This window comes from Gobius niger (assembly GCF_951799975.1).
Source record: "Gobius niger genome assembly, chromosome: 10".
In the NCBI taxonomy this organism is placed as follows: Eukaryota; Metazoa; Chordata; class Actinopteri; order Gobiiformes; family Gobiidae; genus Gobius; species Gobius niger.
In genome coordinates this window covers 10209380-10235926 of record NC_136861.1, presented here as the reverse complement: position 1 = coordinate 10235926, position 26547 = coordinate 10209380, and the positions used below count along the sequence as shown (strand labels likewise).

The window sequence follows — 26547 nt, the reverse complement described above, 5'->3', positions numbered from 1 at the left end:
GTTGTTTTGTGACAGACCCACGACTCTGACGAACAGGTCGGCGTGGTCGTCTCCGGCCGGGTTGGTCACGGTGATGGAGTACGGCCCCTCGTCGCTCTTCAACGCTCCGTCAATCACAAAACTGCACAGTCCCTTCCTCTTCTCCACACGAACACGGCCCTCCGACTCCGAGATCTCCTGGACCACAGACCAGGAAATCCACTCATCATGAGGGGTTGACCATCCATCCATCCATCCATCCATCCATCCATCCATCCATCCATCCATCCATCCAATCAATCAATCAAACTTTTCATACCGAAAGGTTTCACAAAGTGCTTTACAGATTACAACATTTAAAACAATTCGCCTGGCACAACCTCCCATATATATATATATTATATACTAGGATTAAATAAATAGATTAGTCAGTTAAAAGCAAAGCTAAAAAGGTGGATCTTGAGCCTGCTCTTAAAAACATGAACGTTCTCTGCAGCCCTGAGCTCCTCCTCAGGTCGTTCCAGAGGCGAGGGCGTAATATTGGAAAGACGTCTCGCCATAAGTCTTTAGGAACAACTAGGAGACCCCTGCCGGAGGAGCGAAGGGGCCGTGAAGGTTCATAAGGTAAAAGCAGTTCTGAGAGAAGGACCAAGACCATGAAGACATTTAAAAACCATTAAAAGAACTTTAAAAGTTACCTTTGTGTCTTTGTTTATTCTTACCTTTGACTTTTTTGTCTTATTTTAAGTGTTAATTAAGTTAATTTCTCTAATTAAGCTTGTTCCATTGGTAATATTATTTCAAGAACAAAATCTCTTAAAGGAACAGGCCACCATTTTTCCATACTGAAATATGTTCTTACATGAGCTTAGACGAGTTGATACGTACCTGTCTGGTCTTTATGCGTGCCCTCAGTCTCGCAAAATGACCAAAGATGTTGTTAGCATTTGGCCTCTCCCAATGTATTCCTATAGCTCCAAACAGGGGTGAAGTTGGAAGCCACGGGCACAAAGACCAGACAGGTGCGTATCAACTCGTCTAAGCTCAGGTAAGAACATATCTCAGTATGGAAACTTTAACAAAATCAGCATAAATTTTCTTAATTCAAGCACTGTTTATGCAATAAATCTAAGATAAGATGCATTTTGTCCCAGTGCAGCGCCTGCTCTTTCCCACTCCTCAAAACCAGTTCTCGAGAAAACCCCTGACTAGACTCGTCCGGGGTTTTCTCGGGCCAGGAAAACCTCACACTCCGATGTTGTCATTTAAACTAGTGTTTCCCAACCAGGGGTACGGGGACCTGCAGAGGTACGTGAGTGTTTCTAATCTAAGTGATATTTTTTATATTAAAGGGTTTGTCTTTAAGATTCTTTTAGCCTTATTGTTTTGAACCCAACACAAGACTAAATACAAATAAGTTTAGTTAATCATTGAAATGATTGGCGGCACCCTTGGCAATTTTTTTCGCTTAATATTTCAATTTTATTTTGATTTTTATATAGTGTACAATAAGCTTTTAGTGAATTATCTTTTTAGGTAAACAGCTTAAATAATTTCTTGCTATTTGCTCTTAATTCAATTGTCCTTTAGTCAGTGCTTGTGAGATATTTCTCAAACACAAGCCTCCCTTTAGATTCTAAAAAGTGAGTTTATTGACACGACAGGAGTTTCTGTGATCCGTGCATTAGAGCGTATAGGCCGTGGCCAACTCAACGCCAACAGAGAAAACGGCTTAGTCCTCAAGAAAGACTCAAGAGTTAAGCGAGACAAATAAGGTTGTGAACCACATATTTAAACGACCAAGCAAGAAAAATGAAAATACTGGAGGACATGGGGCCAGAGCGGGGCTGTCAAATCCACCGAGATACAGATATCTAAAACAGCATCAGCACATGTCAGCTCTTGTGTAGCTCAAGTCAGTAAAACATCAGGAAACAAGCTCAACACCAGAGGCAGCTGTTGACAAATACAGCAGTCAGCAGCGCTTGTTATACTCCGCTGGATAGTAAGTATATGGTATATGCATGTGAAGCTGAGCCAGCGTTGACTCCTCTTTCCGCTGCTCAGGACAGTGTTGGGGAAGGTGCACTGGTCTGAGGGCCGTCCCATATGGAAAAGTCTCATCAAAAATGCATATACTGTACATTGCATCTGTTTTTACAGAATGATAAATGGATCCATATGGTGTAAAACCAACATATAAAAACTGTACACATGTTATGTATTATGAAACTCATGTCTGTCATATATGTCCAACATGATAGCAAAAAATGTATAGATTTTTTATATGGAATAAGTGGTTCTACAGAGCATATTATCAGTCGGTTAAGTTTCTCTCAGGATTTGTGAGCACATTCATGTAAAAACAGAAGGACTCAGCGCCAATCGATCAATGACAGAAGAGACACAGACACAGTTCATCTAAACTCATGACATATATATTACACAGCGCCATGAACCGCACGAGTCTGAACCAATCTCTATAGGCTACATGCACAGTTTCTCCACGTGACGTCTTCCTGGACAGTCAGCCAGACGCTGGACTTACTGTCGACGATCGTTTACTTTCACAACTAGCAGGTCCCACACAAATAAAGAGAAGCTCAGGCTCTGGTTACAGACAACGAGTTACAGATGCCCAAGCCACCTCAGCTGGCTCCTTTCGACGTGAAAGAGCAGCGACTCTACTCCGAGCTCCTCCCGGGTAACTGAGCTCCTCACCCGACCTCAAAGGGTGCGCCCAGCCACCCTGCGAAGGAAACTCAATATATAACATGTAAACAAGTAAATATTATTTAATCTACGAACAGGATGATTCTTTTTTGCGCAGGCTCGTTCAAAACTTTGCGCTAGTTTTTATTTTTATTTTGTTTTGTCTGTCCTTTACCAAATCTTGAGCAATCGCTTCAGTTCTGTGGGACACTGCTCATTTTTAATGGGAAGAGATATCGAACAGGAAGGACAGCGTCTGGTTTACTGTCCAGGCGGAAATCACGTGGGGTCACTGAGCGTAGAGCCCATTACAACTGAAATGCAACACTTAGCATTGCATAGTATAGTATAGTATTATAATACACAATACAACACAATACCTTTTCACGTAGTCTAGAACCTGCGTCAGCTACATGTGTGGGAAAAGTTACAACACGATGTTAAAACCATATACCACCGCATCATCATGAATAACACTCTTTTAGCATCCAAACTAGAGCTCTAAAAGCAATCGCAATTAAATGTATTTTGCTTTATGAATGGTGAAAATGCCTTTGCTTGTTTGATGCAAAGAACAACACACAGCATCCCAGCTCTTTACTTAAACTTATATAATGCAACTTTTTATGTGAAAGAAAAGTTAATATTAAAGAGTATTTGCCCTTTGAGTGAGCACGGCATCTCTGGGATCACCCAAGTATGGTCATATTTGAAAACAGTTAAGGGGAAAACAATTTGGAGAAAAATCTAAACTTACTAATTATTCAAAAACTACTTTAACAAATGCTAATTTATGAATATAGTTTTCTACTAAATAAAGATACAAAGACATGGAGAGGGGCAAAGTGGTTCAACAGCCCATAAATACATAAATAACGGAGAATGCTAACATAATGCTTCATGTTAGCATTGGGCTAATGCTAACAGTTAGCTAGTGCTAGCTACAACTGCAGTTTTTTCACTTCTACTGAACAATCTACTGTGAGAAAATATCCATATGGGCCCGATTTGCACTTGACTTTGCTTAAGTGTGATAAATATGCTCATATTCCACCAGAAAATGGCTAAAAAGAGTGGAAAATTGTGTTTCTCTAAAGATCCTATTTTCCCCCTCAGCGAAGCCACGCCCCCTTCTATGACGAGATGCCGTCTGTATCTATACAGCTGCTAGGTCACTGAAAGGTCCAATATGCACTATTATCAAACAAGTGATTCTTCCAGCAGCATAGTTTCATATCATGTGTGAGTCTTTGAAAACACTGACAGATTTTAATGATGTTAACACAATCTGACCTGTTCTCCTCTCTTCCAGCAGACAGTGGGCTCCGGTTCTCCGCTGATCTCCACGTCCAGCCGCAGTTTGTTCCCGGCCACGACGGTGATGGCATTTTTGTTCCCTCCCGCGCCCGTGTCCAGGTGGATCTTCGGAGGGTCTTATCAGCGACACGCAGGAAAGAGGGGACGTTAGAGCTGAATGTAAGTCTCCGTAATAAGCTTTAATTAGTGTATGTGTGTGTGATGTGCTGATGGCCTTTGTTTGTCCCTTCCTCGTTTGGCTTTAGAAAATCTTACACACGGGAAATCTGCAAAGACAATGCCCGAGTCTAACAGTGTCTTTACAGTTTGGTGCATTCACTCACTCTGTTGAAGCCACAGCTGGAAGAGAGGAGATCCTTATACAAAATCATACAAACATCCCAAGTCAATTCCTCGAGTCTAATGGGAAAATCCAGCCACGTACTTTAGAGCGAGGTCTTACGTAATTTTTTCCCCCTGCGAACCACTTCAATAAAACGTCAGAGAGCTACTAATGCTTTGAGGGCACTCGCTTAGATGTTTGCTGCTTGCTTGCGGTCATTTACTTATGTTGGTGTAAATGTTAAATACGGTGCGACAAACCCACAGATACAGGACAAAAGTTTGGAAACGCTTGTTTTTTTTTGTTTCAGGACTATTTACATAAATGTATGAATGAACCTCACAGACTGTTGCAAACCAGTTCAGGAGACGACCTGGGAGAATAAAGGAGGGAAAGCGATTTTTTAACTAATTAATCGTCCGTGAGAGTAAACACTACGCTGACAGAAAAGACAATGGGAGAGAGGGATATTGTACATCCAAATTTTTTTTTCACTTAAACATGGCTGTAAATACTGTTAAAGTGGCGCTAGCCCGCAGTTAGCTTTGCCCGTTAGCCTGCTAGCTTCTTCTTCGTGATTCTATTAGTGTGTATTGGTGCCTCCGGTCCGGTGGCAGTCAAGTTGCAATTGTGGTTTTCTGGCCCAGAGACACCAGGGGGAGATGAAAGACCCTCCATCATCCCATTAACACTTGTATTACCCCCAGAGGGACAACGAAAAGGATTTATTAAAGTAAACAAGTTAATTAGTATTGCTTTAACCCCCACCTGAACCGAGCACATTTTCTCCTGTTTGGCTTTACCCAAATCTATAGCGACAAGGATGAAAACGCAACAAAAATGTAACAAAAATGTGACAAAAAATACGACAAAAAAGGTACTTTATTGGTTTATTTGGTAGGGACAGTGCATGTTAAAGGAAAAGGCCCCCGTTTTTCCATACTGAGATATGTTCTTACCTTAGACGAGTTACTGCGTCTGGTTTTGTGTGTGCACTCAGTCACGCAAAACGACCAAAGATGTTGTTAGCATTTGGCCTCTCCCAATGTATTCCTATGGCTCCAAACGGGGTGAAGTTGGAAGCTACCACGCTCTTCCATGGGCACAAAGACCAGACAGGCATGAATCAACTTGTCTAAGCTCAGGTAAGAACATATCACAGTATGGAAAAACGGTGGCCTGTTCCTTTAATGAACACACCACACCGGATTGTAGCCTTGGGCTCATTTCCAATCTGTCGTCCCCCATGTGCACTCTCAAACACACTCTCATTCTTCCCAGCCTATTGTACATGTTTTTAGTAGTACCCGGAGGAAACCTACGCAGACACAGGGAGAATATGCAAACTCCACACAGAAAGGCCCCGTCCCTGGTGGGAATCGAACTTAGACCTTCTAGCTGTGAAGCACGAGCGCTAATCACTGTGCTAACGTGCCGCCATCTTAGCTTTCAAGCAAGGCATTAAACTGTTGCTCTCTGGTCCCGAAGCTTTTAGATTTGGGCAAAGCCGAACTGGAGAAAATGGTTCAGGCAGGAGTAAGAGGTTAAAATATAAAACACCCTTTTGTGTTTCCTACATAATCCCATGAGTTCATTCATAGTTTAAGGCAGGGGTGTCAAACTCATTTTGGGTCGCGGGCCGAAATTCAGCTCCCATGGTGGGTCGCGGGCCACATATAATAGAGAAAATGTTTCCAATAAATGAATAATAATAAGCTGTGATTTGATCAAAGCCCCAACTTGACTGTAGCTTCATCAATGACAACGGCTTACACTTGTTTTGCACTTTACAAGCCTGTGTCACACGTTCCTGAAAGTGCAGTAGTCACTATTCATTCACTTGGTGGCGGTAAACTGTTATTGAAGCCACAGCCGCCCTGGGGCAGACTGTCCATTTACCACATGGCTATATAGTGTGTTGTTCATATCCTGAGCTCTTATTATGTCAGTGCCCTCTGCTGGACACGTGTGGAACTCTTACCTTTTTTTTTATTTAATGCCCCCTAGTGGCTAGAATGAGCATTCTGGTTATTCTTTAAAAAATCATAACTCCGCACAGGAATGGGCTAGAGACTTACTTTTTCTTTTGACATACTCTGGAATTTATGCTCTACAGGGCAGGGGCCGGATTAAATCATCTCGCAGGCCGGATCAGGCCGTATGTTTGACACCCCTGGTTTAAGGCCTTCAATGAGAATCACACAAATATAAATGGTGTTGAAAGTAAAGAAAAGCTGATGCATAAAAAGTATTTCCAAACTTTTGTCTCACTCGCTATTTAGAACCTGTCTTGATAAATGACCCCCAGCGATTGCTCAAAGAGTAGATGCACATGTGACTTTGACATGTATTTACGCTCCTTAATTCATGCACTTTACCTGTATATTATCTATAATGTCCTATATCTATAATCTATTTATAATGGGTTGTTGAAACAATGGTCAAACAATGTTTTTTCTCCTGGAGAAAACCAGGTCGAAGCGTGTTCATCTGTCCATGTTTATAACAAAGGACTTTTAATATGTAAGAGTCAGAGTGCCTCGGATTTACAAAGCCTTTAATCAGATTTGACAAGTCCGACTCCTGTAGACGTTTAGAAAACCTTACGGGGAGCGACTTAATGTGGGGTGGAGACTCCTGCCCTTCGTTGATCCAACTCACTGCCATCAAAGGACAAAGCACAAAAGCAAAGACTCTATTTACCCATTTAAATTCATCCAAGTTTCCCAAGTTTTGTTGTGACTAATGACCTAATTCGGATTAATATTGCATTAGACATGTGGATTGGCAGCTGCTGATTGAGCTGTTGATCCGTTCGTGTTTATCTTCTCAGTGTTTTTCTATTCCACTGTTTCACTCTGCAGTATTTAGCAGGTCCTGGGGGAAATCAGACGATTAATGTTGCACATGTTCAAACAAATGGACGGAGTTAAAGTCGCCTCAGTGAGACGGAATACAGTAAATAAAATATGTCTCTTTTGGAGAGTGGTATTTCTTTATGCGTGGTTTAGATAACTTTTCATGCAAACTTTAACAAAAATGTAACTCTGAGGCCAACCCAAAACAATCAGTCAAATATCATGTGGGATCAGCCCTGTACCGAGTCAGTCCCAGAGTAAAAGATACATTTATGACGTTTATGTAAGTGCGATTTGTGGGAATTTTACAGGCTGTGTAACTAGGTCTTTTTTTGGTCAATCTGCATTTTCTTACAAAAGTGCAAAACTGTGAATCCGTTACGAACTTCCCTTAACCTCTTACCACCCGCCTAAACCGAATGCATGCAGTCCTCTTTCGCTATAGGCCTGTGTAACACCTCATTTGAAAGCTAAGACCCACAAAACTGATCTTTTTTCCTTGCGTTGTTGCTGTGCTGTGTCACCTTTTTGTTTTGTGAGTTTTTGTCACTTGTTGGTTCAGTTTTTGTCACTTTTTGGTTGAGTTTTTGTCACTTTTTTGTTGAGTTTTTGTCACATTTTTGTTGATTTTTTGTCACTTTTTTGTTGAGTTTTTGTCACATTTTTGTTGAGTTTTTGTCACTTTTTTTTATTTTTGTCTCTTTTTTGTTGAGTTTTTGTCACTTGTTGGTTGAATTTTTGTCACTTTTTGGTTGAGTTTTTGTCATTTTTTGGTGGAATTTTTGTCACATTTTTGTTGAATTTTTGTCACTTTTTGGTTGAGTTTTTGTCACATTTTTGTCACATCTTTGTGGAATTTTTGTCACATTTTTATTGCGTTTACATCCTTGTTTTCTTCTCATTTTTTGTGGCTGTTTTGGTGCTTTTTCCCCAAGAAGCTTTTTGATTAGGGTAGGAGAAAATGGAATCCGTTCAGGTGGGAGTTAAGAGGTTAAAGGGGCTAGATGCAAGTTAGCCATTTTATACTCACTACTGCCACCTCAGGTCATACGTGTAACTGCAGCTTCTATATTTAGCTCGTAGATGACGGCACTTCAGACCCGAATTAACAACTTTTTGAGTGACAATGCAGGATTTTAGAGGCAGTTGTGGTGAACAGGTCTGAGCTCATTCTACACATTAGAACATTATTGGAACATGTAGGGGGAGGAAAATATTTAATTTTAACAAGTTTAAACTCAGTATAGTCCCTTTAAGACCAGTTTGAAATGATCACCTCTAGCTTTACACCGTTCAAAAGTTTGGCGTCACCCAGACCATTTTATGTTTTCCATGAAATCTCAAACAGAGAAATTTCCCTTTTTCAAACTCACAAATGCTGATGCTCCAGATCCTGAACTGGCTTAAAGGAAGAACAATTTGAAAGCTTCTCTGATCAGCACAACAGTTTTCAGCTGAGCTCGCATAATTCTTTTAGAAATCACAGAAATGCCTTAAACTATCTGAGCCTGTTCCTACAAATGTGCACATTAAGTAGAATCCTGGACCTGTTCAAATTGGAGCATTCTATCCCCATGAATAGGCAAAACAGGCCCAAGTTGCTTTAGAATTCTAACTTATTCTGTATTAGTTGTTACAGTTTTAAAAATGCAGTATGTTTGTATTACTGTTTCAAAAATGCTGCTGAGTTACACTACTTTGAGCTACTTCTGAGTTGCTTTTGGCAAAATATACACTGAAAATGCCACGAAAAACGTTTCCTTTTCCGACACAACTGCAGATCTTTTACATCAAAGTCCAACTCGATTTGGTGCTGCATTTTATTTGGGAAGAAAGCAGAAACTTGACTGAATTTGAGTTTGCATTAGCATTTAGCTCAGAGGCACTTTTAGACGCTAATTAATTAAAGTAGGTGAGAAAGTGAGATTTAATTTTAGTAAAATCTCAAAAGGTCTGTACATTCAGTAATGATTTCTAACAACAGCTGAAAACATCTGGATCGTTCCTAACATGCGATGATAATGGCTAATGCTAAAGGCTATAGGGAAAATACATTGGGCAGGCTAACGGACACTGAAGAGTCTCCCGGACTAGCCGACTTGCTAGCTGTCCACAGAGGTTATGATGGAACGCCGCTTCTCCTTTTTATTTCTATGGGTTTTTCATCATCAGTGAACCTTTATGCACCTCTGTAAACCTATGAAAGTATTTCAATAAGTTTCCATTGAGAATAGTCTACAATTAACTCATTGATAATATCTTGACTGTATCATAACTTGCAAGTAACACAAGCAGACACAATGGATTTCAGATTAATTCAATGCAGTGCTTTTCTTTCAACAATATGGACAATTTAAGTGACCCCAAACTTTTGACCAGCAAACCTAGCCATGTGGAAATAACAGTGTGTGACTGAGGGAAAGACTGAGTGAGTGAACTGGTGTTTTCAGTGTATGTTATCATATTTTGAACCGTTAAAAGCCCTTGTAGGGACTGGTGTTGTAAATTAGCCTTGGCTACAACATGGCAAATGCTAATTTCCTTCAAAAAGGTGGGAAAATCTGCTGAACATGCACTGGAAAAATCTTGAGGAAGTAATGACATAAATTTACTTAAATTAGGAGATTAAATCTAGAGCTTTAGATTTGGTTCTATTACCGCCAATGGAACTTCCCACTTGTTCCATTCCCGTGTGTTTGTTTATTTGGTGGAGGAAAATGTTTAACCTCTTACCACACGCCTAAACCGAATGCATGCTGCCCTCTTTGGCTATAGGTCTGTGTAACACCTCATTTGAAAGCTAAGACCAACAAAATGTATATTTTTCCTCGTGTTGTTGCTGTGTTGTGTCACCTTTTTTGTCACATTTTTGGTTGAGTTTTTCTCACATATATTATACATTTTTGGTCACTTGTTGGTTGACTTTTTGTCCCATTTTTTTCAAATTTTTGTCACATTTTTGTTGAGTTTTTGTCACATTTTGGTTGAGTTTTTGTCAAATATTTGTTCAGTTTTTTGTCATTTTTTTGTTGCGTTTACATCCTTGTTTTCTTCTCATTTTTTGTGGCTGTTTTGGAGCTTTTTCCCAAGAAGCTTTTTGATTAGGGTAACGCCAAACTGGAGAAAATGGGATCCGTTCAGATGGGAGTTAAGGGGTTAACTGTATAAACTCTTACCTTGTCTGGGCTTGTACTCAATCTTGATTTCTGGCAGGAGCAAAACGACATATAAATAATCACAGTCATTGGATTAGCTTTAAAATGCGATGCGTTTAAGAACTACTGCTTCTCACCCAAGAAGTTGAGCTTCGCCGACAGCGAGATTGCATGTCCATCTGGAACAAAGGTATAATCACCAGCGTCTGCTTGTTTTACGTCATCGATGGTCAGTTTGTGCGTCCTGAGGAAATATTCACAAATGTTACTGTAGAAAATGACTAATTATGCAAAAGACGGGTTTCCCAGGGCAACAGCGAGTGAGAGGGAAATGAATTTTAATGTACTGATAAACGCAGTAGTGGCATTCAAGCGGTTGTGGTTAACACTTTATTGAAATGATTTACCACCCCTGTGTATACTGTGCAATTTTATACGCTTCATCCTACATACTATGAGGGCTTTTCCTCGGTTTAGACCTGACTACACTCATGTTAGTTGCAGGTTATTTGTTTAATCCAGATTTAGTCTTGGCTGAGTTCCAACAATACTAGGAAATGCACTTATCCTTGAACCACTTTTGATTCAATCGATATTGGTCACTGCAGACAAAAACCCAGACGAAGCCATGTCTAAACCAGGACAAAACTATGTTCACCCTATAGGAGAAAACAAACGAGTATAAAAATAATCATAGTTATGCTTCATTTCCACGTATAAGCTTCAAACCAGCACTGTTTGGCCAAAGTGGTGCTCCCACAGATGCAAACACTGGAATACACATAACTGAAGGAACTACAGAACGCTGATCTGAGCCGCGATAAAAACACTGTAGACAAATGCTGCCTTTTCGGTGGAGTTTATGGAATTATTCAACGAAATACAGACTATGAAGGTAATAGGTGCTAATGTTGTGCTAACACCAGCTAAAGTTGTGCTAACACCAGCTAATGTTGTGCTAACACCAGCTAATGTTGTGCGAACACGAGCTAAAGTTGTGCTAACACCAGCTAATGTTGTGCGAACACCAGTTAAAGTTGTGCTAACAGCGGCTAAATGCTATCATTGGCTAAATATTAAACCTGGTATGACCTGCCTGATACTCTGGGTAGGAATTGCTATTGGAAAAAGGGGCATTAGATGAAACAACTCATCGATTAATCGACAACTAATCGATAAATCGACAACTAATCGAATCTTGAAACAGTTCACAACTACTTTAGTAATCGATCAATCGTTTTCGACTCAAATAGAGCAAAAAGAATATGAACTTTTTTTTATTCTTGGTGGAAACCTACTTTGTTTTTAAAGCGAGGGTATACAGGGTTTTGTACTTTGAAAATGTCATAAATACCTGCCTGTGTTTCATCCAATCAGAAAGCAGAAATAGCACAAAATGCCTCCAAAAACATTTAAATTGAATTTTCACACAGATAATCGGTAGATTCATTGATGGTATTGCCCTGGTATTAGAGTCCCAAATCCCATGTCCTGTTTGAGGTTCATGCGGAAGAAGCTCATTGAAATATGATTCAACATGTCAATAATGTAAATGGAAAGTTCTTGATTAAATGTACATGAAGTGCTTGTTGACTAAATCTTGACCAAACCTAAATTACATTTTCATCAAAAGATTGAGAAGATAATTAAAATAGGGAATCGACAGGAGACCAGACTAGCCCCACAATCCTTCCTTTCCTTCAAACCTTCCTTTATCATCCAGGACAAAATAGTGACCTGTTGTCTATATCGCTCATCCACACAGCCATGAAATTGCCCATGTTTCCTGTTTGGAGGTTCAGCGGGGTTATTCGGTGAAAGAGAACGATGGAATGGTGAAAAATGCAGAATATAAGCTTGTCCCGGGCCAGCAGTGAGGTGGCGTAGCCGAGGGAGAGAAATGCGAAATGCTGTTTGCCTGGTATAACCTCTGCTGCTTTTGCCGGTGCTGGCTGCGAGCAACGGAGGGATTAGTGCGAAACGGCTGCCTCCAGGGGACGGTAAATGGGGCTGAAGCCTGTCCCTAAACTGGGTCGAAATGCTGAGAAAAACCCTCTGGCGATAATGGAGGGGGAGCCACAGGGAACACACACACACTTTAGCATCGGTCAAAGAGTATTTCAGCGGTCAGAGTCGAACAGTGATCCATTCCAAGTCAATGTCAGTAAATGATTACGAAAACGCACTGTTGTTCTTTCATCAAAAACATTCCTAGAGCTGTGTTTTCTCCCTTTTCTTTCCAGGTATTGATATCGGCTTTATTTTTCTGAGAAAGTGCCCGCTATTGTTTACTGTGTGTGGCTAATGTTACTGTAAACACCAAGAGCGGCTTAAATACTGGCTTTGAAGGTCTTAAAATGCATATATTAATGAATATATGCATCAAAAGAAATTAAAGGTTAAATAATCTATTTCACGCCTTCATTTAGTCTAAGAGTGGGAGCAGAAATGTGGCAGGATCAAGTCGGTGTATTTATCCAATAAGCTTTAGTTTGAGATGTTATTTACAGGGGTGGTTAGCAACAAAGCACTGAAGTATTGTACTAAATTTGAATATTTGAGGATCTGTACTTTTCCTAAAAACGTTTTTGGTTGAGAACTTATTACTTCAACTCTACCACATTTGAAACATAAATATAATACTTTTCTATGAATGTAAAAAAGTTAATTTGGCCATGTGTTTAGTTCATCTGAAAAGTCTTAAAGGGATATTTCAGAATTTTTGACATAGGGCCTCAATTCCTAGTTATCCAGAGTGTTTTTTTTTTTTGGCAATTCATGCAGTTCTTATTCTTATAGTTCATATTTGAAGAGTTAAGTGGCGCTAGGCTAGTGCATTTCTACGTTATCAGCTAGCCTGCATTAAACACAGTCTGACCCGCTCCACAGTGCACCTGAGGCAAATCACTTAGAACGCCAGACTAACCATATAAATGTCTGTGTCGATAGAATCATTTTGACCATTTTGCATTTAAAAGAAGTTATATTTGAGCAGCATCAGCTTCGTGGTTGTATAAGCTACACAGCGGCGGAGTGATCTGCTAGAAAATAGTCCCTCAAAATGCGATCATTCATGTGATGCAAGGTCAACTATATTCCAAAAATTATCGACACAGACATTTATATGGTTAGTCTGGCGTTATAAGTGATTTGCCTCAGGTGCACTGTGGAGCGGGTCAGACTGTTTTTAATGCAGGCTGGCTGATACCATAGCCTACCGCCACCTAACTTTTCAAATATAAGAACTGCATGAATTACAAAAAAAATATCTCCAGAAATCAACAGCACTCTGGATAACTAGGAAATGAGGCCCTATGTCAAAAATCCTGAAAAATCCCTTTAACATGTACACTCTGTACCAGCAGGGGGCGCTGTGCAGATCTACTGTCAATGTAGTCTCGATCAGGAGCAGGACTCACTCAGGAGCATCTATGACTCCAGAGATCTGAGGAAAGGAACAGATCTCCACAGACTCCTCACACACTCTGCTTCAGGTCCCTCCCTCTGGGGACAAAGAAGGCGATCTCCACTTTCCTCCATCCTCCTGCTGAATGAATAAATGACTGTGTGGACCATGGTCTATCACAGGCCCACTGTATTGTTGATTGTTTTTATCGGGGCTGTACTGGCACTTCTTCTGCAAATGAAGTTCCTAACGGATAAATAAAGAGAATTTGATGAAAGGTTTCTCCCCATCGCGTTGCGGAGGGTAAATACATGGTAAATGGTCACATTCATAAAGCGCCATTCTACCTGCTTTAGGCACTCAAAGCGCAGACACTGGAGGCAAGGCAGGTGAAAAGTCTTGCCCAAGGACACAGTGGCAGTGTACACCTGCGGGAGTCGAACAGCCGACCATCTGGTCACAAAACGACCTGCTCTACTCTCGGTGCCACTGTGCTAAATACCAATGGCCGAGAAAAGCGCTTCTCTTTGGTCCTCAAGGCGGGAAGCTGACATTGCTTTAATGTCCTGGTGGCCAGAGACGACCCCAAAAGACACTTTGTAAAACAGGATTCTAATGAAGACTTCACACCTCCATAGCACTGCTTAAAAGCCTGGCTCTTAAGATTTCCTTTTTTTTAAAGGTCCTATATCATGCAAAATTGACTTTTTGGAGCTTTTAGCCATGTTGTTATGCTATTTCCTTATCAAAAACACCCCCAGAGTGGTTTGCGGCTTCATTCACGCAGCTCCTCCTGAATCCTGCTCTCTGAGCAGCTGCTCCTCCCTCTCCTGGTGAACGGCTGAGTGTTCAGTTGTGTCGTAACAACGGAACGGAAGTGCTCGACGTCTGTAATGTAATGTCTTAATTCTATGCTTACGGCCTGATTTTAATTTGTAAAACAGCTTTTTCATTATTTCTGTCGTAAGAGAGAAACAAAGAGTAAAAAATAGAAAAAAAAAAACAAAAACAAAAAAGTGCCCGAAGTGCTTCCAGGTCAGCTGTGGCCAAAACAAACACATCCCCTGAGCGTCTGAACAGATCAGTCATGTTTGCGCTGCAGCTGTGAAGATGGAGCTCGTTACCTACTCTGGACACCTGTTTTTTATTCTTAACTAACGATAATGTCACGGACGGAGAAAAAGAAGCGCGTTTGGCTACGAGGACGAGGAGTTTATATTCAACCCTTTTCAGGAAGAGGCCACACTCAGCTGTTTTTTTCTCCGGGATTCAGCGACTATCAGCCAAAATATTGTTTTTCTGTGACTGTCTCTGATGGATGTTTGGTGAACCTTCGCCAGAATCAAAGTGGATTAACTTTTATAACCAACGCGAGTCCCATAATGTAAACAGCGATGGACCAGAGCGGTGAGTCAGTCCAAACGCGGGTTAGCTTGTGTGTTAGCATATTAGCATGTGTGTTAGCCATTTATGAAGCTGTGTTGCAGATGTAAACTCCATATAACTGCATCGTGAAGTAACTTCACTTATTGCTGTTTATTTATGTTACGGTAAAGTATGTGCGAAGAGAGGGGGCGGAGTTAACTGAATCGAAGCGTTGTGTCTTCCGGGTTTGAAAAATACCTCCAGAAAACACTTATATTTATCACAAAAATGAGTGCTCCATAATGGTAGAGGTACAATATATCATATAAATGCCTATACTTAACTTTGGAATGGCTAAAATAGCATGATATAGCCCCTTTAATGTTATGACCCATGTGACAACGCTGGGCTGGGCATCATATTACTAAAGATGCTTTTTTTGCAGCAGCAGAATAAAAAAATGTCAAGCCTAAGTTTTTGATTGACACTGTGGAGGCTTGTAGTCGGTCCGCCCACTTCGCAATTAAAAATAATGATAATGTCATACACAACATGGGACCATTACCATGAATGTGGTTGAATGGCTAAGTTATATTATTCATACAGCTTATATTAACAGATTTTTATTGTATGTATTTTCTAAAGCAAATACTTCAGTACTTTCATTTAAGTAAAATTTGACAGAACACCTTTTTAATGGAGTAATATTTGACCAGTATCTGTTCATTTACTCAAGAAACGCTTTCAACAACTGGTTATTCATAAAATGCTTTCAGATAAAAATCACAAATGTTCAAAAACATTGCTGACAGAAAACCATAATTTCTTGCAATAAAAGACAGAAGTGGAAACCATTGACCAAAAGCCCCACCAAAGCTATCACAGTTCAGTTGTTTTCAGAAAGAGTCCACAGAGACGGGCACACAGAGGGTCAAGGGCAGGGCATTTCACAGTCTGGGAGCAACAGACTGAAAGGACAGGTCCCCCAGAGTCTCCTTCAGTTTGTCTCCCTTTTGAAAGTCCTTACACTTTCACTGACTCTTTCAGGGCTCTGAACAAAACATCTCTTGCTAATAATTATGACACAGAAGATGTTTAACTGCTGATAGGCCCAAGAGTTACACAGATATACACAGGTTTAAATATCTTCAAAGAAAATCAATACATTTGCTGCTCTCCACTTCAACATCATACAACGGGCTCTCAACAAAAGTGTGCTAATCGAATGTGAAATAACCAAGTACCTGCCGATGTGTGAGATCTTGATGCGGTCGCTGGCCGTGACCTCCACTCCGTCCTTGAACCACTTGCCGGTAACTTTCTCGTCTGACACTTCGCACTTGAACACGGCCTGCTCCGCGGACTTCACGGTGAGGTCGGCGATGCTCTGGAGGACCTGCAGCTCCGCGTCTGCAGGGGGATGAACCCGCACGTCAGGAAAAAGTGCATTGAGAGGTAAATGAGTAAAAGAAGAAGGAGGTTTGGACTAAGAATAAGATGGTCTAAGATTGTCTTTCTCCCTTGTTCATGCACCTTTCACCCTGTCCTGTCCAATAAAGCTTAAAGGGGCTGCAAGTTAGCCATTTTATACTCACTACTGCCACCTCAGGTCATAGGTGTAACTGCAGCTTCAATATTAAGCTCCTGCATGACGGCACTTCGGACCCGAATTAACACCTTTCTGAGTGTGCAGGATTTTAGAGGCAGTTGTGGTGAACAGGCCTGGGCTCATTCTACACATTAGGACATTGTTGAAACATGTAGGGGGGGAAATACGTAACATTTTTAAACTCCGTATAGTCCCTTTAAGGGCCAAAAACCCTTCACAAAAAATAAAAAAAATAAGATTGCTAAAGGACAGAAAGGAAAGTAAACTTCTTAAAATTGATGCTTAAGAATTGATAAATAAAAAAAATAAAAAACAGTGCATTTGGATTTTATGGAGAGATGGTGCTGCTACAACTCAAAAACTGACCGTCTCGAAGAAGAAGAAGAAGAAGAAGAAGAAGAAGAAGAAGAAGAAGAAGAAGAAGAAGAAGAAGAAGAAGAAGAAGAAGAAGAAGAAGAAGAAGAAGAAGAAGAAGAAGAAGAAGAAGAAGAAGAAGAAGAAGAAGAAGAAGAAGAAGAAGAAGAAGAAGAAGAAGAAGCCTTCTGCCTTCTGGGTTTGTCCCTGTTTCAGAGCGTGGTGTCCCTCACTGGTCAGCTCCTCCCCCTTCCCCCTTCCTCCTGCGCAGCTCCCTCCGCTCCTTCTCATCTTCATCTTTCTCCTCCTTCTCCCCTGACTCTGACGCCATTCTTCACCTGAGAGTCACCTGTGAAACTCCACCTTACAGTTGAGCCACGACTCAGTGAAAATAAAAACACAACAGTCTTTCACCATCTTCATGGAAGATCTTCAGCAGACGAATATAATCTGGTTTACTCTCTGGAGAACGTAGCCAGAACAATAGAAGGGAAAAGAATTATGATAATTCATGCTGATTTTGAGCAGGTCTGAACTGTCACACTTGGAATAAGACCAAAAACAAGTCAAAGGCAAGAAAAATATGCGCGGTAGTCTTCTTTTTAGACAGTCCAAATCAGAAAGTACTTTTTACTCCAAGTTTCCTAATTTCACATGATTAAAACCTCAAAAACTAACATTTTGTTGTGGCAGAGCTGGCATTGTGGTTCCAAGCCTAAATAACGGTTTACACCCCTTATACCTATGTTTCACTGTACTGACCAACATTCTTTGGCCCTCCACGCCATATACACTTCGATATGTGGCCCTCGATGAAAAAAGTTTGGACAACCCTGTGCTAGAGCCATATGAACCATCCCGGGCTCTGATATCCACAGGGAGAGGTCTCCTGGTGGTTCCCAGAGTCAGGGCTAAACATGATGAGCCTGCATTGAGACAGAAAACATGAGACAGGTGCCGAGTATAATGTCGCACTGTCTAGGACCAGGCTCAGAACGATTTATTGGTTGTGTACTGTATATGGTAACGATAGTATTTAAACAAGTGTTAACACAATGAGTGCCAAAAAACGTTTTGTTTTTGCTGTTTTTTTTAAATTACGAAACTAGACTCTCTAATACACCTTATGTGTGCTTTTGGTAGCTCTGTGATGAACAGAACTGAAATAGATGACGGTCAAAAACTTTTGAAAAGTCATATCTGGACATTTCATATGTATTTTTGCGTTTCTTTTCTTTTCTTTATTTAGTCCGAGGGGGCGTGGTGTTGCGTAGCGAAGCTATAGAGCCAACACTTCTCTCTCGCTCTCTGGAGCACGTTTAACAAAGCAGAGCGGCTTCCCATGGAAAGAGTGAAACATTTGAGATTTCAACATTTCTCTGAGTTTTTAAATGGTTAAAATCGGTCCAAGGACGACTGAGAAACATCTGAGAACCAGGATGTTTAAATGCACACGCGATCAAAAAACGACCGATCTGCGGTGTTTCAAAACGACTCAACAATGTTGTTGTTGGAACTAAGACATTTAGGAATGTTCCTCTTCCCATAACGTTAGTGCCTGGAGAGGAGAGCGGAGGCGAGAGGAGTTAATCAGAAAGGAGAGTGTTTCATAAAAGACGCATTATCTAAAAAAATCTGTGTTTTTGATCCAAATTAACCTCTGTTTAGCTTATATTTCTCAGGAACCGAGGCTCGTAGAATTAAACTGTTTTCACCTTTCAAACGAGCCATAGCATGTGTCCATGGCTAACATAGAATACGCTGTGGTGCTACAAATATCATGAAAACTGGTCTGGATTGTTGGCACTCTATAGCTTAAAGGGGCGAGATGCAAGTTTGCCATTTTATACTCACTACTGCCACCTCAGGCCATATGTGTAACTGCACCTTCTAAATCAAGTTCGTGCATGACGGCAATTCGGGCCGAAGTGACACACTTTTGAGTGACAGTGCAGGATTTTAGAGGCAGGTCTGGGCTCATTCTACACATTAGGACATGGCTGGAACATGTAGGGGGAGGAAAATACATAATTTTAAAATTTTTAAACTCCTTATAGTCCCTTTAATCCCCAAAACAGCGCGGCCTCAATGTGTTAATATCATTGCTCTAACAATTGCATCTATTTTTTAGTGTTTTAAATGCTAACTTTAAAATGTGCATGTTAAATGTGTGTTTTGGTGTTGCTGCGGGGCACATTGAGTTGTCTCTTGAAATGTGCATAGCAATATGAATAGCCTTGCCTTGCCCATGTTCTCCTCATGTCTGGAGGGGTTTCCTGCAGGGGCTACGCTTTTCTTGATCAATCCAAAACATGCACAGAAGGCCATGAACCCAGGACCATTGGAGGATGTGTAAAAGTCGATTTTTCTTAAATGCAACATAACATCTGGATTGTGTCACTTTTCCTTCTCATTAAGTTGTATTATTTTGCTGTAAAAACATGATTATTTTAGCTGAATTAATTTGTACTCATTTCTACTAGATCAATTTGCAGATAGCGGGAAAACAACCCAAAGCGTATCCGTGTCATGTTGCATCAGATTTGCGCAGCTCGGCCCATTTCGGCGCATTATGCTAAACGGGTTTCTGTGAACTTGTCGTACAGTAATTGCACCACGCTCGGTCCAGGCGTCTCGTCGCCGCGGTTACACGTGGCTAACACCCCAAAGCGGCGAGCTGGGCGGCGCGACGTGAAATTACCATGACTGAAAAGGCGGTACGGGAGGGGAGTGGAGGGATATTAATGACGACGCGAGTAATGACTAATTGATTGCCATTTTACGCCTGTCACAAACTGAAAGCGTCAACAGCGGAACGAGTGGAAATGTGTTGAGGAGCTAATTGAAAAAAAAAAAACATGTGCAAGGACCAGATGTTGAGAGATTTAGACTGAGTGAAGATTGGCCATCACAGTCTGACCAATAAAGCAGAAACTCGGAAAATTAGAATATCGTTAAAAAGTGCATTTATTTCTGTTATTCAACTTAAACTGTGAAACTAATTTATGATATAAACTCATTACATGCAAAGTGAGATATGTATAGCCTTTATTTGTTATATCATATTAGTTTCACATTTAAAGCAGTACTAAGTAACTTGTTTACCTTAATAAATCCTTTCTGTAGTCCCCTGGGGGTAATACAAATGTTAATGGGATGATTGGAGGGTCATTCATCTCCCCCGGTGTCTCTGACCAGAAAACCACAATTGCAACTTTGCTGCCTACGGGTCGGAGGCCCCAATACACACTAATAGAATCATGAAGAAGAAGCTAACAGGCTAACTGCGGGCTAGCACCACTTAAACAGTATTTACAGCCAAGTTTCAGTGAAAAAAAAAAAAATTCCATTGTGTAATTGGATGTACAATATCCCTCTCTTGCTTCACCTTTTCTGTCAGCGTCTGCCAGCGGAGGTTGTGCGAGGCGTATTGTTTGAAATGTTGTAATCTGTAAAGCACTTTGTGATACCTTTCGGTATGTAAAGCACTTTAAAAATGAAGTTTGATTGATTGATTGATTGATTTACTCTCACGGACGAATAATAAAATACAAAATCGAGTAGTATCTGTCTGCAGCCTGCAAGACAGAGGCGTGTCGTGAAGTGATGTTGCTAGACCGATTTCTGGTACTGATTATGCAAGCTTTAACCTGTCCTTGGCCCTAATCTTAAAATACTTTGATTTCTAATGCCTAATCTTAAGGATCACAGTCTCCAGCCTCATTGTTTGAGGGGACATTTTGAGCATAAACCTCTTGTCCACAGCGGTTATGTCGTGGAGCGTGCATTGCTTTGTGGTGTCGAGTTAGGTGATGTCACTTCACGACACGCCTACGACTTCACGACCACCATCTTTGTTCTTTTTGCATGACTGAGCGCACGCAAAAAGACCAGACAGTTGTGCATCAACTCGTCTAAGCTCAGGAAAGAACATATCTCAGTATGTAAAACCGGTGGCCTGTTCCTTTCAGAAGTTCAAAAAGGGTTTATCTGAAAGCAGAACATTTCTGAATCACCTTCCACCTCCAGCTCGGCCTTGGACTCCCCTCCGGTGGTCTTGGCGTAGTACATCCCGATGTCCTCCTTCGTGGCTTCGTTGATGATCAGAATGTGCCTCTTTCCGTCTTTCTTAAACCTGTATTTAGACCCAGCCGTTTCTCTGTTCAGCTCCTCTCCGTCCTTCATCCTGACAATGCACAAAATCGATTAGGCGGTAAATATGTGCCTCTTGGATTTATTTCACAGCGAGTTAAGAAGGTATTCATGCCCATCTATTAATTGAGATGTCATTATGCGGCGTTACTGATAGTGCTCAAATTGTTTCTTCCATTTTTTTTTACGATTCTGCCCCTGAGCCATTTTGAAGAGGCTGCATCGTTCCAAAGTGTGACAAATCAATGGACTTCACCGCACGTGGACCCTCAATTAAGCGGGTGAGAAAATAGAAGCAGCAGAAGCAGCACAATTAATTTCCTCACATTTTCAAGCTGCGACTGCTGCCTCAACTCTTTTCCAGCTCTTACAAAACCTCAAGCGTGCCCACATGTCATATATCGGGCCGATATTTGAGTATTTTACAAAATCGGCCGATCCTATTCCGATAAAATGGCAATATCTTCGGAACTAAAAGTGATAGAGACTTTGTTTTATTACACTGAAAAGAGCCCTTTTTGTTTTAGAATCTGCTGATCTTTGTCTTTCAAACAAAACTGAAGTACCTACTAAACATGAATAAATCAGCCCCAGACCCCTAATAAAGCGCCCCCTGCTGTCACAGTTCAACACTGACACATTTTACAGTTTGGAAGCATCATACACCGTATTATAGACAAGGCATTTGGAAAAAGTGCCCAAAAATATCAGTGGTGCATATCGGCATCGGCCTTAGAAAAAACGATATCGATTGACCATAGTCTTCTCCAAATTCACCTCATTCAGCCCCGCCCACTTTAATGTTAACGCATTTCCACATTTCTAAGCGCTTTCTGTGACTAGGGATTTCTTTTGTAAAGAGTGTGAGGAAAATAAAAGTGGAATTAACGGGAAAAAAAAGTGAAAAAGTTTAAAACAGGTTTCCTTCATATTTGGCTGATTACAGTTTTTTTATGCAAATTAGAGATACGACAATAAGAAAATAAATGGATTATCCCGGTTTTAAGGTCTAAACACAGTCGGTATCTGTATCTTTGCCCCGATGTTGTGATCGCAACTATTAACGCAACATCAAGCAAACTCCGCGAAATCAGTGCAGAGATGCAACTTTCCCCCAACTATTCCAATAATACGCAATTTCCTTTACAACTTTTCCTTATCTCCGCAGCTTATGCGCAATAAAGTGAATTTCTGATCATTTAAATATATTTTACTTGTTATGTTTTCACATATATGCCCAGCGCCTCAGACTGAAGGACTTTCGCCTCTGCTCCGCCTCCTCTCACTCGCCTGGGCCTTTACAGCCTGAGCCGCTGTGTGATCTTACCATGGATCTCCTACCGCGCTCTGTCCAAGCTGCTTTTCTCTACTACTGGATCTTTATTTGGCGATATAGGCTTTATATGACGGATAAACGCTGCGTGTACGTTTAGACGCTTCTTTCCCTCGTGATCCAGTAGCGTGTGTGTGAGTGTCTGGTGCTTTTACTGCGTGAGCTTTTGGAGTCACAGTTCTGTTGAACCGGAGCCAAAGCTCAATGTCGACATTCGTCCTTTGGTCAGTTCTGGTCCTCGAATTCTTATTCATGGCTCTATCTTATCAGATTTGTGTGGCGCTAACAGGCACTGCTCCAGTGCCTGTTAGCTCCGCCCACTTTCTGTAGCTGAGCGGAGGAGATGACACATGGTGCATCTGTATCTCTTTTTTTTAATTTTTTAGATTATTCAACTATTTAAACAGATATTTTAGTCTGTTCTCATTCCCCAGAGTCTCTTTGGTTAAAACGGATGTAAAATGCAAAAACAGTTTGATTTTTATGTACAAATATATTGTTTAAAGCAGAAAAAACACCACAACTTTTTTTCGCAACTTTTGGAAAAATGGCCCGCGAAATCAGGCATTTTACCACCGCAACATTCACAAAATATGCCCGCGAAATCCTGCACAGACTGTTTGCCGCTTAAAAGACACTGACCACTGGACGGTGGCTCCCTCCTCAGACACCTCCACCTCGAACTCCACCTTCTCCCCGACCACAGTGTGCACATCGTCCAGCAGCTTCGTGATGGTCACCGGGGGCTCTGTGGACAAACAACAAACATTTACACGTACTGTAATTTATACTGAACTATTTTATTTTTTTATTGTCGTGATCAGTTCTTTTTAGTCCTGATTTGATCTTAATCGAAGTCTGGTTGTACATGGAAGATTAAATATAAGAAGACAGCATATTTGGGAACACCCACAAATTGCCACATTCAAGGTGGAAAACAAAGAGGAAAAATAACTACTCTTTCACCTACAACTCCACCACTACTGAATAAATGCTGAATTATGTATGTATTTTCTACCAAATAAAATATACAGCGAAGGGGAGAGGAGATAAGTGGTTCAACAGCCCATAAACACATAAATAACTAGAGAATGCTAACCATAATGCTAACAGCTATATGCTAAGCTATATGCTAGCTTTGAGCACCGGTTTTTCACTTCTACTGGACAATCTACTTAATTTAATGATAAAGGAATGAGACTACACATTCGCAAGGACCTGATTTTGACTCGGCTTTCCTTAGTAATAGATAATATGCATATAGTCCAGCAGAAAACGTGTAAAATGAGTGAAAAATTGATGATGCGTCATCTATAGCAAGCACCTTGGGATTTACAACAGTAATTAACCAATGGAGATTTTAAAAGGTAAAATACTGCAAAATACTGGTAAAATACTTTTTATACTGTTTATAGCTAATGTCTATGGAAAATGTTTGTCACCCACAAACCTGGCGGATCTCCATGGTAACAATGAATTTTCCCGAACCCTATTTTAGAGAGAACCATTGTCTATCCTTTATTGTGGATTAAATCTCTTCACCCCCACCTGAATCGAGCACATTTTCTCCAGTTTGGCTTTACCCAAATCTAAAAACGGCAACAAAAATGCAATGAAAACAAGGATAAAATGCAACAAAAGAGTGACAAAAATGTGACGAAAAAGTGAAAGAAAAATGTGTTAAAAAAAACTCCCCAAAAGAGCAACAAAACAGTGACAGAAAAGCGATGAAAATGCAACAGAAAAGCAACAAAAGAGAAACAGAGAAGTGAGGAAAATGTGACGAAAAAGGAACAGTAAGAAATGTCAAAAATGTGACGACAACTCAGCAACAACACGAGGAAAAAGATCTGTTGAGATCAGTTTGTAGGTCTTAGCTTTCAAATGAGTCGTTACACTAACCTATAGGCTGTAACCTTTTAGATTTGGGTATAGCTAAACTGAAGAAAATGCACTTGGTTAAGGCGAGGGTTAAAGTGATATTTCAGGTTTTTTTGACATAGGGCCTCATTTCCGAGTTATCCAGAGTGTTGTTGATTTCTGGAGGTATATTTTTTTTCTTTATTCATGCAGTTGAAGAGTTTAGTGATACTAGGCTAGTGCTAGGCTAGTGCATGTCTATGGTAACTAGTAGCCTACATTAAAAACCTCTTCAAAATCATGGGGTCGCCCTCCAAACGTTGTCATATCTGATTTGTAGAAAGCTCCTTTGTGAATTCTAAGTGTAGTAATGCGGCCGCAGGTAAACAAACTACTGTAGATCCGGTAACCGAGCAGATCACTCCGCCGCTGTGTAGCTACAACCAGGAAGCTGATGCTGCTCGAATATAAGTTCTTTTAAATGCAAAATGGTTATATTAAAACAATTATTCAGTCGACACAGACATTTATATGGGTAGTCTGGTGTTGTAAGTGATTTGCCTCAGGTGCACTGTGCTTGGGTCAGACTGTTTTTAATGCAGGCTACTAGTTACCATAGACATGCACTAGCCTAGCACCACGAAACTCTTCAAATATAAGGACTGCATGAATAAAAATAAAAAAATCTCCAGAAATCAACAACACTCTGGATAACTAGGAAATTAGACCTTATGTCAAAAATCCTGAAATATCCCTTTAAGAGGGCTACAGCTGTAAATATGTTTCTGTTTTTAAGTTTGTATCTCCGCTCAGTGATCCTATCTTCCATTGTAGCAGAGGTTTTCAAATATTGTTGACTGGACTGGGTTTCTGCAGTTCATTCTACCTGCACCTCACTATTTCTCTTGCCTGTCCTGACCTATAGCAGAGTGTCGGTGCAGTCGAAGGTGGTGAGTTCTCTGGAGTCCCACAGTCACACAGTGTAGCCCTCTGTCTGAGGGTCTGACGCTCCAATGGACTTAGGTTATTTGTCATAGTCAGAGTCTACTCCCTGCGGACGCCGCCGGACTTACATGCACTGCAAAAATGGAATACTACGAGTTCAACTGACTTGAATGGTAAAGTTCTTTGTTTTTTTACACGGATATGTTGGTTTAAAGCCACACTGCGCAACAATTACTAGGTACAGCATAGATACAGAATCGCACATGTTCAAAGAAGCCACAGGGGGAAACAAAGAGTAACAAAAAAAACTAAACTTTCTCCCATTTCTCCACCATTACTTTAACAAATTGCTGAATTATTATCAGCGAGTGAGTGGTTAGTGGTGGTCGGAGCCGATGGCGCAGACTGGCTGCCTCCTTTCCGTCAGTCTAGCCCAGGGCAGCTGTGGCTACAATAGTAGCTTACCACCACCAAGTATATAGTATGAATAGTGCAATGTGAAGCGTCTTTGAGTGTCTAGAAAAAGCACTACATAAAACCAATGCATTATTATTATTATTAATTATAAATATATATTTTACTAAACAAAGATATAGAGACATGGAGGGGAACAAAGTAGTTCTAAAATGCTTAAACAAACGGACAATGCTAACCAGGAAGCTAACGTTAGCTTCATGCTACATATGCTAACGTTACCTACCAATGATGTTGCCTCTGCTGAACAATTTGCTGTGAAAAAAATATCCATATAGACCAGATTTTGGCTTGATTTTATTTGTGTGCCATGAATATGTTTATATGCTGACAGAAAACGACTACAAATAGTGGAAAATTGTGATTCCCATGAAAGGTTTTCTTCCCCCTCGACTAGGCCACGCCCCCTTGTCACAGTCTTTAGCTTTGATTATTGCACACATTCACTGTAGAATTGTTTCAATAAGCTTCTGCCATGTGCAAAAGACCCAGTGTTGCAATAATTTGCCACCAAGATCTTGTATTGATGATGGGAGAGTGTGACCACTGCACAAGGCCTTCTCCGGCACATCCCAAAGATTCTCAATGGGGTTCAGATCTGGACTTTGGTCTGTGAAAAATCTGTGAAAATGATGTCTCACCCACCCCAGATCAGAACAGTCACATCCAGGACTTTTATTTTGGTCAGGCAGAGTAGTTTGTTAAT

The 26547-nt window shown here is 40.7% G+C and overlaps 1 protein-coding gene across 2 annotated transcripts in view; it reads right to left on the bottom strand.

The window, feature by feature from the left end:
• mybpc2a (myosin binding protein Ca) overlaps positions 1–26547 on the bottom strand; it is a 94058-nt gene that overhangs the window by 33785 nt on the left and 33726 nt on the right. For both annotated transcript variants that reach the window (XM_079564374.1, XM_079564373.1), the window contains exons 10-16: positions 23205–23310; positions 21094–21263; positions 16359–16524; positions 10481–10587; positions 10365–10394; positions 3985–4124; positions 18–177 (exon numbers count right to left, since the gene is read on the bottom strand). In XM_079564374.1, the coding sequence (XP_079420500.1) occupies positions 18–177; positions 3985–4124; positions 10365–10394; positions 10481–10587; positions 16359–16524; positions 21094–21263; positions 23205–23310 (879 nt within the window). The remainder of the gene's footprint in view (positions 1–17; positions 178–3984; positions 4125–10364; positions 10395–10480; positions 10588–16358; positions 16525–21093; positions 21264–23204; positions 23311–26547) is intronic.